This window comes from Salmo salar, chromosome ssa20, assembly GCF_905237065.1.
Source record: "Salmo salar chromosome ssa20, Ssal_v3.1, whole genome shotgun sequence".
Lineage (NCBI taxonomy): Eukaryota > Metazoa > Chordata > Actinopteri > Salmoniformes > Salmonidae > Salmo > Salmo salar.
Window position 1 is genome coordinate 82852762 of NC_059461.1, and position 16551 is coordinate 82869312.

At 42.9% G+C, this 16551-nt stretch overlaps 1 protein-coding gene across 1 annotated transcript in view; it reads left to right on the forward strand.

The window, feature by feature from the left end:
- Positions 1-16551, forward strand: part of mre11a (MRE11 homolog A, double strand break repair nuclease) — a 46254-nt gene that overhangs the window by 23083 nt on the left and 6620 nt on the right. The window contains 6 exon segments of the mRNA NM_001139908.1: positions 6817-7002; positions 7137-7308; positions 7415-7495; positions 8431-8560; positions 8675-8775; positions 16146-16316. Of these exon segments, the coding sequence (NP_001133380.1) occupies positions 6817-7002; positions 7137-7308; positions 7415-7495; positions 8431-8560; positions 8675-8775; positions 16146-16316 (841 nt within the window).

Sequence of the window (16551 nt, forward strand, 5' to 3'; positions counted from 1 at the left end):
CACCAGAACAGGTGTGTTTATACTGTCCACCAGAACAGGTGTGTTTATACTGTCCACCAGAACAGGTGTGTTTATACTGTCCACCAGAACAGGTGTGTGTTTATACTGTCCACCAGAACAGGTGTGTTTATACTGTCTACCAGAACAGGTGTGTTTATACTGTCCACCAGAACAGGTGTGTTTATACTGTCCACCAGAACAGGTGTGTTTATACTGTCCACCAGAACAGGTGGTGTTTATACTGTCCACCAGAACAGGTGTGTGTTTATACTGTCCACCAGAACAGGTGTGTTTATACTGTCCACCAGAACAGGTGTGTTTATACTGACCACCAGAACAGGTGTGTTTATACTGTCCACCAGAACAGGTGTGTTTATACTGTCCACCAGAACAGGTGTGTTTATACTGTCCACCAGAACAGGTGTGTTTATACTGTCCACCAGAACAGGTGTGTTTATACTGTCCACCAGAACAGGTGTGTGTGTTTATACTGTCCACCAGAACAGGTGTGTGTGTTTATACTGTCCACCAGAACAGGTGTGTGTGTTTATACTGTCCACCAGAACAGGTGTGTGTGTTTATACTGTCCACCAGAACAGGTGTGTGTGTTTATACTGTCCACCAGAACAGGTGTGTGTGTTTATACTGTCCACCAGAACAGGTGTGTGTGTTTATACTGTCCACCAGAACAGGTGTGTTTATACTGTCCACCAGAACAGGTGTGTTTATACTGTCCACCAGAACAGGTGTGTGTGTTTATACTGTCCACCAGAACAGGTGTGTGTGTTTATACTGTCCACCAGAACAGGTGTGTGTGTTTATACTGTCCACCAGAACAGGTGTGTGTTTATACTGTCCACCAGAACAGGTGTGTTTATACTGTCCACCAGAACAGGTGTGTTTATACTGTCCACCAGAACAGGTGTGTTTATACTGTCCACCAGAACAGGTGTGTGTTTATACTGTCCACCAGAACAGTTGTGTTTATACTGTCCACCAGAACAGGTGTGTGTTTATACTGTCCACCAGAACAGGTGTGTTTATACTGTCCACCAGAACAGGTGTGTTTATACTGTCCACCAGAACAGGTGTGTTTATACTGTCCACCAGAACAGGTGTGTTTATACTGTCCACCAGAACAGGTGTGTTTATACTGTCCACCAGAACAGGTGTGTTTATACTGTCCACCAGAACAGGTGTGTGTGTTTATACTGTCCACCAGAACAGGTGTGTGTGTTTATACTGTCCACCAGAACAGGTGTGTTTATACTGTCCACCAGAACAGGTGTGTTTATACTGTCCACCAGAACAGGTGTGTTTATACTGTCCACCAGAACAGGTGTGTTTATACTGTCCACCAGAACAGGTGTGTTTATACTGTCCACCAGAACAGGTGTGTTTATACTGTCCACCAGAACAGGTGTGTGTTTATACTGTCCACCAGAACAGGTGTGTGTGTTTATACTGTCCACCAGAACAGGTGTGTGTGTTTATACTGTCCACCAGAACAGGTGTGTGTGTTTATACTGTCCACCAGAACAGGTGTGTGTGTGTTTATACTGTCCACCAGAACAGGTGTGTGTGTTTATACTGTCCACCAGAACAGGTGTGTTTATACTGTCCACCAGAACAGGTGTGTTTATACTGTCCACCAGAACAGGTGTGTTTATACTGTCCACCAGAACAGGTGTGTTTATACTGTCCACCAGAACAGGTGTGTTTATACTGTCCACCAGAACAGGTGTGTTTATACTGTCCACCAGAACAGGTGTGTGTGTTTATACTGTCCACCAGAACAGGTGTGTGTGTTTATACTGTCCACCAGAACAGGTGTGTGTGTTTATACTGTCCACCAGAACAGGTGTGTTTATACTGTCTACCAGAACAGGTGTGTTTATACTGTCTACCAGAACAGGTGTGTTTATACTGTCCACCAGAACAGGTGTGTTTATACTGTCCACCAGAACAGGTGTGTTTATACTGTCCACCAGAACAGGTGTGTTTATACTGTCCACCAGAACAGGTGTGTTTATACTGTCCACCAGAACAGGTGTGTTTATACTGTCCACCAGAACAGGTGTGTTTATACTGTCCACCAGAACAGGTGGTGTTTATACTGTCCACCAGAACAGGTGTGTTTATACTGTCCACCAGAACAGGTGTGTTTATACTGTCCACCAGAACAGGTGTGTGTTTATACTGTCCACCAGAACAGGTGTGTTTATACTGTCCACCAGAACAGGTGTGTTTATACTGTCCACCAGAACAGGTGTGTTTATACTGTCCACCAGAACAGGTGTGTTTATACTGTCCACCAGAACAGGTGTGTTTATACTGTCCACCAGAACAGGTGTGTTTATACTGTCCACCAGAACAGGTGTGTTTATACTGTCCACCAGAACAGGTGTGTTTATACTGTCCACCAGAACAGGTGTGTGTGTTTATACTGTCCACCAGAACAGGTGTGTGTGTTTATACTGTCCACCAGAACAGGTGTGTGTGTTTATACTGTCCACCAGAACAGGGTGTGTTTATACTGTCCACCAGAACAGGTGTGTTTATACTGTCTACCAGAACAGGTGTGTTTATACTGTCCACCAGAACAGGTGTGTTTATACTGTCCACCAGAACAGGTGTGTTTATACTGTCCACCAGAACAGGTGTGTTTATACTGTCCACCAGAACAGGTGTGTTTATACTGTCCACCAGAACAGGTGTGTTTATACTGTCCACCAGAACAGGTGTGTGTTTATACTGTCCACCAGAACAGGTGTGTTTATACTGTCCACCAGAACAGGTGTGTTTATACTGTCCACCAGAACAGGTGTGTTTATACTGTCCACCAGAACAGGTGTGTTTATACTGTCTACCAGAACAGGTGTGTTTATACTGTCCACCAGAACAGGTGTGTTTATACTGTCCACCAGAACAGGTGTGTTTATACTGTCCACCAGAACAGGTGTGTGTGTTTATACTGTCCACCAGAACAGGTGTGTGTGTTTATACTGTCCACCAGAACAGGTGTGTGTGTTTATACTGTCCACCAGAACAGGTGTGTGTGTTTATACTGTCCACCAGAACAGGTGTGTGTGTTTATACTAACCACCAGAACAGGTGTGTGTGTTTATACTGTCTACCAGAACAGGTGTGTTTATACTGTCCACCAGAACAGGTGTGTTTATACTGTCCACCAGAACAGGTGTGTTTATACTGTCCACCAGAACAGGTGTGTGTGTTTATACTGTCCACCAGAACAGGTGTGTGTGTTTATACTGTCCACCAGAACAGGTGTGTGTGTTTATACTGTCCACCAGAACAGGTGTGTTTATACTGTCTACCAGAACAGGTGTGTTTGTTTATACTGTCTACCAGAACAGGTGTGTTTATACTGTCCACCAGAACAGGTGTGTTTATACTGTCCACCAGAACAGGTGTGTTTATACTGTCCACCAGAACAGGTGTGTTTATACTGTCTACCAGAACAGGTGTGTTTATACTGTCCACCAGAACAGGTGTGTTTATACTGTCCACCAGAACAGGTGTGTGTGTTTATACTGTCCACCAGAACAGGTGTGTGTGTTTATACTGTCCACCAGAACAGGTGTGTTTATACAGTCCACCAGAACAGGTGTGTTTATACTGTCTACCAGAACAGGTGTGTTTATACTGTCCACCAGAACAGGTGTGTTTATACTGTCCACCAGAACAGGTGTGTTTATACTGTCCACCAGAACAGGTGTGTTTATACTGTCCACCAGAACAGGTGTGTTTATACTGTCCACCAGAACAGGTGTGTTTATACTGTCCACCAGAACAGGTGTGTTTATACTGTCCACCAGAACAGGTGTGTTTATACTGTCCACCAGAACAGGTGTGTTTATACTGTCCACCAGAACAGGTGTGTTTATACTGTCCACCAGAACAGGTGTGTTTATACTGTCCACCAGAACAGGTGTGTTTATACTGTCCACCAGAACAGGTGTGTTTATACTGTCCACCAGAACGGGTGTGTTTATACTGTCCACCAGAACGGGTGTGTTTATACTGTCCACCAGAACAGGTGTGTTTATACTGTCTACCAGAACAGGTGTGTTTATACTGTCCGCCAGAACAGGTGTGTGTGTTTATACTGTCCGCCAGAACAGGTGTGTGTGTTTATACTGTCCGCCAGAACAGGTGTGTGTGTTTATACTGTCCGCCAGAACAGGTGTGTGTGTGTTTATACTGTCCACCAGAACAGGTGTGTGTGTTTATACTGTCCACCAGAACAGGTGTGTGTGTTTATACTGTCTACCAGAACAGGTGTGTTTATACTGTCCACCAGAACAGGTGTGTTTATACTGTCCACCAGAACAGGTGTGTGTGTTTATACTGTCCACCAGAACAGGTGTGTGTGTTTATACTGTCCACCAGAACAGGTGTGTTTATACTGTCTACCAGAACAGGTGTGTTTGTTTATACTGTCCACCAGAACAGGTGTGTTTATACTGTCCACCAGAACAGGTGTGTTTATACTGTCCACCAGAACAGGTGTGTTTATACTGTCCACCAGAACAGGTGTGTTTATACTGTCCACCAGAACAGGTGTGTTTATACTGTCCACCAGAACAGGTGTGTTTATACTGTCCACCAGAACAGGTGTGTTTATACTGTCCAGCAGAACAGGTGTGTTTATACTGTCCACCAGAACAGGTGTGTTTATACTGTCCACCAGAACAGGTGTGTTTATACTGTCCACCAGAACAGGTGTGTTTATACTGTCTACCAGAACAGGTGTGTTTATACTGTCCACCAGAACAGGTGTGTTTATACTGTCCACCAGAACAGGTGTGTTTATACTGTCCACCAGAACAGGTGTGTTTATACTGTCCACCAGAACAGGTGTGTTTATACTGTCCACCAGAACAGGTGTGTTTATACTGTCTACCAGAACAGGTGTGTTTATACTGTCCACCAGAACAGGTGTGTTTATACTGTCCACCAGAACAGGTGTGTTTATACTGTCCACCAGAACAGGTGTGTTTATACTGTCCACCAGAACAGGTGTGTTTATACTGTCCACCAGAACAGGTGTGTTTATACTGTCTACCAGAACAGGTGTGTTTATACTGTCCACCAGAACAGGTGTGTTTATACTGTCCACCAGAACAGGTGTGTGTGTTTATACTGTCCACCAGAACAGGTGTGTGTGTTTATACTGTCCACCAGAACAGGTGTGTGTGTTTATACTGTCTACCAGAACAGGTGTGTTTATACTGTCCACCAGAACAGTTGTGTGTGTTTATACTGTCCACCAGAACAGGTGTGTGTGTTTATACTGTCCACCAGAACAGGTGTGTTTATACTGTCTACCAGAACAGGTGTGTTTGTTTATACTGTCCACCAGAACAGGTGTGTTTATACTGTCCACCAGAACAGGTGTGTTTATACTGTCCACCAGAACAGGTGTGTTTATACTGTCTACCAGAACAGGTGTGTTTATACTGTCCACCAGAACAGTTGTGTTTATACTGTCCACCAGAACAGGTGTGTTTTTACTGTCCAGCAGAACGGGTGTGTTTTTACTGTCCAGCAGAACAGGTGTGTTTATACTGTCCACCAGAACAGGTGTGTTTATACTGTCCACCAGAACAGGTGTGTTTATACTGTCCACCAGAACAGGTGTGTTTATACTGTCCACCAGAACAGGTGTGTTTATACTGTCCACCAGAACAGGTGTGTTTATACTGTCCACCAGAACAGGTGTGTTTATACTGTCCACCAGAACAGGTGTGTTTGTTTATACTGTCCACCAGAACAGGTGTGTTTGTTTATACTGTCCACCAGAACAGGTGTGTTTGTTTATGCTGTCCACCAGAACAGGTGTGTTTATACTGTCTACCAGAACAGGTGTGTGTTTATACTGTCTACCAGAACAGGTGTGTTTGTTTATACTGTCCACCAGAACAGGTGTGTTTATACTGTCCACCAGAACAGGTGTGTTTATACTGTCCACCAGAACAGGTGTGTGTTTATACTGTCCACCAGAACAGGTGTGTTTATACTGTCCACCAGAACAGGTGTGTGTGTTTATACTGTCCACCAGAACAGGTGTGTGTGTTTATACTGTCCACCAGAACAGGTGTGTGTGTTTATACTGTCTACCAGAACAGGGTGTGTTTATACTGTCCACCAGAACAGGTGTGTTTATACTGTCCACCAGAACAGGGTGTGTTTATACTGTCCACCAGAACAGGTGTGTGTGTTTATACTGTCCACCAGAACAGGTGTGTGTGTTTATACTGTCCACCAGAACAGGTGTGTGTGTTTATACTGTCCACCAGAACAGGTGTGTGTGTTTATACTGTCTACCAGAACAGGTGTGTTTATACTGTCCACCAGAACAGGTGTGTTTATACTGTCCACCAGAACAGGTGTGTTTATACTGTCCACCAGAACAGGTGTGTTTATACTGTCCACCAGAACAGGTGTGTTTATACTGTCCACCAGAACAGGTGTGTTTATACTGTCCACCAGAACAGGTGTGTTTATACTGTCCACCAGAACAGGTGTGTTTATACTGTCCACCAGAACAGGTGTGTTTATACTGTCCACCATAACAGGTGTGTTTATACTGTCCACCAGAACAGGTGTGTTTATACTGTCCACCAGAACAGGTGTGTTTGTTTATACTGTCTACCAGAACAGGTGTGTTTATACTGTCCACCAGAACAGGTGTGTGTGTGTGTGTGTGTGTGTGTGTGTGTGTGTGTGTGTGTGTGTGTGTGTGTATATATATACTGTCCACCAGAACAGGGGTGTGTGTGTGTTTTGCAGGAGTAAGCACGGGGCCACCAACTACATCCCAGAGCAGTTTCTGGATGACTTCCTGGACCTGGTAGTGTGGGGTCATGAACATGAGTGTCTGATAAACCCCAGCAGGAACGAACAGAGGCTGTTCTACGTCACTCAGCCTGGTAGCTCTGTTGCCACGTCACTGTCCCCCGGAGAGGCCGTCAAGAAGTACGCCAACACACACACACACACTCAAACACTTTTATATACACTCAAGTAGCACTCACTGTGTGTGTCTGCATATTTGTATGCCCTTGTGTGTGTCATTGCCTGTGTGCATGTGTGTGTGTGTGTGTGCGCAGGCACATAGGTCTGCTGAGGGTGAAGGGGCGTAAGATGAACCTTCAGAAGATCCCGCTGCACACGGTTCGTCAGTTCTTCATCCAGGACCTGGTCCTCTCAGAGCACCCTGACCTCTTCAACCCTGACATGCCCAAGGTCAACCAGAGGGTAGAGGCCTTCTGCCAGGAGAAGGTGAGCACAAGGCGCTCTCTCTCTCTTTCTTGCTCGCTCTTTCTCTCTCCCAGGCTGTCTGTCTCTCTCTCTCGCTCTCCCTGACTGTGTGTGTGTTGGTTCCCAGGTGGAAGCGATGATTGAGGAAGCAGAGCGAGATCGACTGGGAAACCCCCTTACCCCTGAGAAACCCCTGATACGCCTTAGAGTGAGTGAGACACAAGTAACATTTTATAATTAAGCAATAAGGCCCGAGGGGGTGTGGTATATGGCCAATATACCACGGCTAAGGGATGTTCTTATGCACAAGTGCCTGGATACAGCCCTTAGCCGTGGTCTGTTGGCCATATACCACAAACCCCTGAGGTGCCTTATTGCTATTATAAACTGGTTACCAATGTAATTAAAACAGTAAAATAAATGTTTTGTCATAGCCGTGGTATACGGTCTGATATACCTCGGCTGTTAGCCAATCAGCATTCAGCGCTCAAACCACCCAGATTATAATACGTCATTCTGTTGAACACTGCAACAGCATCAAGGTTATTTCTCAAGGTAGAATTTACAATTCCCACTTTCTCTCTTTCTATTTCTCTCTGTCACACTTTTATCCTGCTCTCTCTCTCTCTCTCTCTCTCTCTCTCTCTCTCTCTCTCTCTCTCTTCAATTCAGTAGACTTTATTGACATGGCAAATTAAATTAATTACATTGTCAAAGTATACATAACAAAAATGGTGGGACCAACAGCAATAATAATAGTAGGAGTGGAAATGGGATTACCATTAACAACAACAACAACAACAATATTAATCAGAACAACAATACATTAAAGCAATGGTAGTAGACTATTGTCAACATGACTGAGAAGACACATGACATGGTATGACAGACTAAACTAAACTACATGGGAAATATTATCCACATTACATTGCACTTTTCACTGGCTGTCCCTCAGGTTGTGGCAGGAGGACACATACAGTGTTTGAAGGCCAAAACATTTAGACTTTTCACCCAATAAATATTTTAAAAAATTCTACATCTTTTATAGTTTCAAATTCTTTGTACTGAATGATCATTTTGGGAAAGAAAGATTCTCTTAGGTCTGAGTATTTGTCACAGTGTAATATTTGTCTCTCTCTCAAGGTGGACTACAGCGGTGGTTTTGAGGCCTTCAATGCCACTCGTTTCAGTCAGAAGTTTGTAGAGCAGGTTGCAAACCCCAAAGATGTTGTTCACTTCATCAGACAGAAGGAGTACAAGGCCAAAGTTAAAGGTAACACACACACACACACACTCCATGCACCATAATCATAACATTTGACAAGACTACTTTTTCTGATGTTCAGGTCACTCGCCTGTCTCTGTGTTTTTTGCTGTGTAAGTGCAGGCGAAGAGGATGTTGACTTTGGGCAGCTCCTGAGTCACTCCTCAACTGAGGGTCTGAGGGTGGAGGATCTAGTTAAAGAATACTTCCAGACAGCAGAAAAGGTACACACACATTTCTCCATACCCTGACTGTGTGTCTGGATGTGTGTTAACATGACTGTGTGTGTAGTAGGGCTGATCCCAATTAGTTGACTGGTCGATTGTTTGGTTGTTATGCTGTTGGTCGACTGAGATTGTTTTAGTTGAGCAGTAACAAATGTACAGTACCAGTCAAAAGTTTGGACACCTACTCATTCCAGGGTTTTTCTTTATTTGTACTATTTTCTACATTGTAGAATAATAGTGAAGACATCAAAACTATGAAATAAAACACATGGAATCGTCAAAAAAGTGTTTAACAAATCTAAATATATTTTATATTCGAGATTCTTCAAAGTAGCCACCCTTTACCTTAATGACAGCTTTGCACACTCTTGGCATTCTCTCAACCAGCTTCACGAGGTAATCACCTGGAATGCATTTCAATTAACACGTGTGCCTTGTTAAAAGTTCATTTGTGGAATTTCTTTCCTTCTTAATGCGTTTAAGACAATCCGTTGTGTTGTGACAAGGTAGGGGTGGTATACAGAAGATAGACCATGTCGATATTATGGCAAGAACAGCTCAAATAAGCAAAGAGAAACGACAGTCCATCATTACTTTAAGACATGAAGGTCAGTCAATCTGGAAAATGTCAAGAACTTTGAACGTTTCTTCAAGTGCAGTCGCAAAAACCATCAAGCGCTATGATGAAACTGGCTCTCATGAGGACCACCACAGGAAAGGCTGACCCAGAGTTACCTCTGCTGCAGAGGATAAGTTCATTAGAGTTACCAGCCTCAGATTGCACCCCAAATAAATGTAAAAGTAACAGACACATCTCAACATCAACTGTTCAGAGGAGACTGCGTGAATCAGGCCTTCATGGTCGAATTGCTGCAAAGAAACCACTACTAAAAGACACCAATAAGAAGAAGAGACTTGCTTGGGCCAAGAAACACAAGCAATGGACATTAGACCGGTGTGCTTTGGTCTGATGAGTCCAAATGTGAGATTTTTGGTTCCAACCGCCGTGTCTTTGTGAGACGCAGAGTAGGTGAACGGATGATCTCCGCATGTGTGGTTCCCACCGTGAAGCATGGAGGAGCAGGTCTGATGGTGTGGGGGTGCTTTGCTGGTGACACTGTCTGTGATTTATTTAGAAAAACTCTTGAATGAGTAAGTGTGTCCAAACGTTTGACTGGTACTGTATATACAGTGGGGCAAAAAAGTATTTAGTCAGCCACCAATTGTGCAAGTTCTCCCACTTAAAAAGATGAGAGAGGCCTGTAATTCTCATCATAGGTCTAATGATGACTAAATACTTTTTTGCCCCACTGTATATTTGCACTCATCTCAGTGAACTAATCCATTGCGGAAGCCTAGACTAAAAGCCCATTTTGATCCGAAAATGTGGTCGGAGGCTCCATATGGAGGGTGTGACGCAATTGCGGAGGCATGCCGAGGCCAAATTGAGGTCTGTACCACATCGCCATGCCCCTCCCAAATGTTGTAACAATGTGGAGGGCTCTGTATAGCTCCACGATGACATGATTGGTTGATGGTAGGTGAGGGTGGTACATCCTGTATAAACACACTCCCTTGACAACAGCTCTGCACTGCTCCGCAAGGAGTATGAATTCCTGACTTCTGCTGAGGCCGTTCTTACCCTGCATTCTGCTGAGGCCGTTCTCGCCCTGACTTCTGCTGAGGCCGTTCTTGCCCTGACTTCTGCCGAGGCCGTTCTCGCCCTGACTTCTGCGAGGCCGTCGTACTTCTGCCGACGTGACTCTGCGAGGCCGTTCTTGCCCTGACTTCTGCCGAGGCCGTTCGCCCTGACTTCTGCTGAGGCCGTTCTTGCCCTGACTTCTGCCGAGGCCGTATCACCGTAAATGCTGCATGGCCAATGCAGACGTCAGATTGACCCTGCACCCAGATGGACAATGCACTTCTCTCTCCACAATGCGTTCTCTCCCGCCAATTTGTGCACATTCATTGTTTCATAACTTCATTGTGTGAATTGTTTGGGTTTGATTGTTAGTGTATATCACTTCCCCATATCACCAGCAGTATGTTTACTGTTAATTCCTATGATTTCTAATCCACAATGTTTGTTACTTTGATTACGGTAATTATTTTAATGCATTGAATATTATTCCGCTAGTCCTGTTCTCATTGTCGGAGTGGACACATTGTTTACAGAGTGCACAACCTATGCTACACTTGTGAGAAACAAGTTTTGGTTTATTCTATTCCATTAACGAGTTTTGTTCATTTAGTCATTTTCTTTTGTTTGGAGCTCTCCTGTCCATGTTGAATAAGGACACACACACAGAAGCTACCTGAAAAATCTTTCCAGCTCTCTCCCTTTTGATAACCACTTGGCGTGAAAGCAAAAAATGTCTTGCTCTGATCCAGTGGAAAGATAGACCTTCCTGATTACTTCTCATCAGTGCTTGACTTGGACTGAAATAGGTTCCAGTACTCATTTTGGGTGTCAGTACTGTTTATATTTAGGTGCAGGAGCTCCACAATACTGTTGAGTTAATATTGTATAAGAGGAACAGAGACTCCACAATACTGTTGAGTTAATATTCTATAAGAGGAACAGGGACTCCACAATACTGTTGAGTTAATATTCTATAAGAGGAACAGGGACTCCACAATACTGTTGAGTTAATATTCTATAAGAGGAACAGGGACTCCACAATACTGTTGAGTTAATATTCTATAAGAGGAACAGGGACTCCACAATACTGTTGAGTTAATATCCTATAAGAGGAACAGGGACTCCACAATACTGTTGAGTTCATATTCTATAAGAGGAACAGGGACTCCACAATACTGTTGAGTTAATATTCTATAAGAGGAACAGGGACTCCACAATACTGTTGAGTTCATATTCTATAAGAGGAACAGGGACTCCACAATACTGTTGAGTTCATATTCTATAAGAGGAACAGGGACTCCACAATACTGTTGAGTTCATATTCTATAAGAGGAACAGGGACTCCACAATACTGTTGAGTTCATATTCTATAAGAGGAACAGGGACTCCACAATACTGTTGAGTTAATATTCTATAAGAGGAACAGGGACTCCACAATACTGTTGAGTTCATATTCTATAAGAGGAACAGGGACTCCACAATACTGTTGAGTTAATATTCTATAAGAGGAACAGGGACTCCACAATACTGTTGAGTTAATATTCTATAAGAGGAACAGGGACTCCACAATACTGTTGAGTTAATATTCTATAAGAGGAACAGGGACTCCACAATACTGTTGAGTTCATATTCTATAAGAGGAACAGGGACTCCACAATACTGTTGAGTTAATATTCTATAAGAGGAACAGGGACTCCACAATACTGTTGAGTTAACCTCTATGGGACCGGCGGGACGAATTCGTCCCACCTACGTAACAGCCACTGCCAGCCTGTGGCGCGATTTTCAAAATCTTCAAAATCCTATTACTTCAATTTCTCAAACATATGACTATTTTACAGCCATTTAAAGATAAGACTCTCGTTAATCTAACCACACTGTCCGATTTCAAAAAGGCTTTACAACGAAAGCAAAACATTAGATTATGTCAGCAGAGTACCAAGCCAGAAATAATCAGACACCCATTTTTCAAGCCAGCATATAATGTCACCAAAACCCAGAAGACAGCTAAATGCAGCACTCACCTTTGATGATCTTCATCAGATGACAACCCTAGGACATTATGTTATACAATACATGCATGTTTTGTTCAATCAAGTTCATATTTATATCAAAAACCAGCTTTTTACATTAGCATGTGACGTTCAGAACTAGCATACCCCCGCAAACTTACGGGGAATTCGCTAACATTTTACTAAATTACTCACGATAAACGTTCACAAAAAGCATAACAATTATTTTAAGAATTATAGATACAGACCTCCTCTATGCACTCGATATGTCCGATTTTAAAATAGCTTTTTGGTGAAAGCACATTTTGCAATATTCTAAGTACATAGCCCAGGCATCACGGGCTCGCTATTTAGACACCCGGCAAGTTTAGCACTCACCATAATCATATTTACTATTATAAAAATGTCATTACCTTTTGTTGTCTTCGTCAGAATGCACACCCAGGACGTCTACTTCAATAACAAATGTTGGTTTGGTCCAAAATAATCCATCGTTATATCCGAATAGCGGCGTTTTGTTCGATGCGTTCCAGACACTATCCGAAATAGTAAAGAAGTGTCGCGCTTGGCGCAATTCCTGACAATAAAATTCAAAGTATTCCATTGCCGTACGTCGAAGCATGTCAACCGCTGTTTAAAATCAATTTTTACGTCATTTTTCTCGTAGAAAAGCGATAAAATTCCGACAGGGAATCTCCTTTTCGGCAAACAGAGGAAAAAAATCCCAAAGGCGGGGCGGTCGGGGTCACGCGCATAAGCTAGTGTCTCTTGATGGGCCACTTGAGAAAGGCGATAATGTGTTTCAGCCTGGGGCTGGAATGACGACATTCTCTTTTTTCCCGGGCTCTGAGAGCCTATGGACGACGTGGGAAGTGTCACGTTAGAGCAGAGATCCTTAGTAAATGATAGAGATGGCAAAGAAGTTCCAGAAATGGTCAGACAGGCCACTTCCTGTAAAGGAATCTCTCAGGTTTTGACCTGCCATTTGAGTTCTGTTATACTCACAGACACCATTCAAACAGTTTTAGAAAATTTAGGGTGTTTTCTATCCATATGTAATAAGTATATGCATATTCTAGTTACTGAGTAGGAGTGGTAACCAGATTAAATCGGGTATGTTTTTTATCCAGCCGTGTCAATGCTGCCCCCTAGCCCTAACAGGTTAATATTCTATAAGAGGAACAGGGACTCCACAATACTGTTGAGTTAATATTCTATAAGAGGAACAGGGACTCCACAATACTGTTGAGTTCATATTCTATAAGAGGAACAGGGACTTCACAATACTGTTGAGTTAATATTCTATAAGAGGAACAGGGACTCCACAATACTGTTGAGTTAATATTCTATAAGAGGAACAGGGACTCCACAATACTGTTGAGTTAATATTCTATAAGAGGAACAGGGACTCCACAATACTGTTGAGTTAATATTCTATAAGAGGAACAGGGACTCCACAATACTGTTGAGTTAATATTCTATAAGAGGAACAGGGACTCCACAATACTGTTGAGTTAATATTCTATAAGAGGAACAGGGACTCCACAATACTGTTGAGTTCATATTCTATAAGAGGAACAGGGACTCCACAATACTGTTGAGTTCATATTCTATAAGAGGAACAGGGACTCCACAATACTGTTGAGTTCATATTCTATAAGAGGAACAGGGACTCCACAATACTGTTGAGTTCATATTCTATAAGAGGAACAGGGACTCCACAATACTGTTGAGTTAATATTCTATAAGAGGAACAGGAGCTCCACAATACTGTTGAGTTCATATTCTATAAGAGGAACAGGGACTCCACAATACTGTTGAGTTCATATTCTATAAGAGGAACAGGGACTCCACAATACTGTTGAGTTAATATTCTATAAGAGGAACAGGGACTCCACAATACTGTTGAGTTAATATTCTATAAGAGGAACAGGGACTCCACAATACTGTTGAGTTCATATTCTATAAGAGGAACAGGGACTCCACAATACTGTTGAGTTCATATTCTATAAGAGGAACAGGAGCTCCACAATACTGTTGAGTTCATATTCTATAAGAGGAACAGGGACTCCACAATACTGTTGAGTTCATATTCTATAAGAGGAACAGGGACTCCACAATACTGTTGAGTTAATATTCTATAAGAGGAACAGGAGCTCCACAATACTGTTGAGTTCATATTCTATAAGAGGAACAGGGACTCCACAATACTGTTGAGTTAATATTCTATAAGAGGAACAGGGACTCCACAATACTGTTGAGTTCATATTCTATAAGAGGAACAGGGACTCCACAATACTGTTGAGTTCATATTCTATAAGAGGAACAGGAGCTCCACAATACTGTTGAGTTCATATTCTATAAGAGGAACAGGGACTCCACAATACTGTTGAGTTAATATTCTATAAGAGGAACAGGGACTCCACAATACTGTTGAGTTCATATTCTATAAGAGGAACAGGGACTCCACAATACTGTTGAGTTAATATTCTATAAGAGGAACAGGGACTCCACAATACTGTTGAGTTCATATTCTATAAGAGGAACAGGGACTCCACAATACTGTTGAGTTAATATTCTATAAGAGGAACAGGGACTCCACAATACTGTTGAGTTAATATTCTATAAGAGGAACAGGGACTCCACAATACTGTTGAGTTAATATTCTATAAGAGGAACAGGGACTCCAGCAGTAGAACATGTGAGGTGCTGGTACTCGGCTCAGGTGAACTCCTGCCCAAGTCAAGCACTTACGGAAATAGCCTACAGCTGTGTCTGTCCCGAGCTCCCTGGCATGGGAAACTGAGGGCCCAGAATATTTTATACAATGTTACAAGTTCGCTAGCTAGCTTCTGGGCTGGACCCAATTTAATAGTTGATACAATGTTTAAAGTTCGTTGCAGACAGGCCATGTGTAGCCAATGTGATAGGATATTTCATTTAAAATCAGGATATTTTCTACCTGCATACTGAAATGTTTTTATTTGTTGGCTTTATGTAGGCTATTTTTAAATAAGTGGCAATGGCAATGGAAGTTCGTTTTTAGGTTTATCATTTTCATTTAGATTTGGATATCATTTTGATTAACCACATGACAATGATTTTGAGATATGAAGACATTATCATAAATTAACTGTTTAATGAAAATCTGCATTTGAAAACAATAACTGGCACGCAGATTGGTAGAAATGGTGAGATAAATTGACATTCCACATGAGAAAGGTTGCAGACTCCCCCGTATAGCCTGTTACCGGCAACTTCAGGAGAGTAATGGACGAATCTGCGAAAGCCAGCAGGAGAGGGAGGAGAATAGTTTGGACAGGTTCAGTTTTTATTCTTCTGGTTATCTAGATCTCTGGCGCCCTCTTGAGGCATCAAACCATAAGCTTAAAGCATCAGACAAGCTCAATGCACATTTTATTAAATGTCTATAAATGGAAAAATACACGTTTAAACATTTGAGCAATCGATTGGTCGAAAGAACAGACGAATTTCGGTTGACTTAAGATTTTGTTTTGTCAAGGACAGCCCAAGTGTGTGTGTGGACGTGTTTTAACGTGTGTGTGGACGTGTTTTAACGTGTGTGTGGACGTGTTTTAACGTGTGTGTGTGTGTGTTTTAACGTGTGTGTGTGTGTGTGTGTGTGGAAGTGTTTTAACGTGTGTGTGTGTGTGTGTGTGTGTGGATGTGTGTTAACATGACTGTGTGTGTAGACGGTGCAGCTCTCCCTACTGACGGAGCAGGGCATGGGGAAGGCAGTGCAGGAGTATGTGGACAAGGAGGAGAAGGATGCCATCGAGGAACTGATCCGATACCAGCTGGAGAAAACCCAGAGACACCTGCAGCAGAGAGGAGTACTGACAGAGGAGGAGATTGACCAGGAGGTACAGAGGAGGGGGTATTCACCTCCAGCTGACAGGAGTACTGACAGAGGAAGAAATTGACCAGGAGGTGGAGAGAGGGGGAGGAGAGGAGGGGATAGACTCCTCCAGCAGAGAGGAGTACTGACAGAGGAAGAGATTGACAAGGAGGTGGAGAGAGGGGGAGAAGGGGGTAGACACCTCCAGCAGAGAGGAGCACTGACACAGGAGGAGATTGACCAGGAGGTATAGAGGAGAT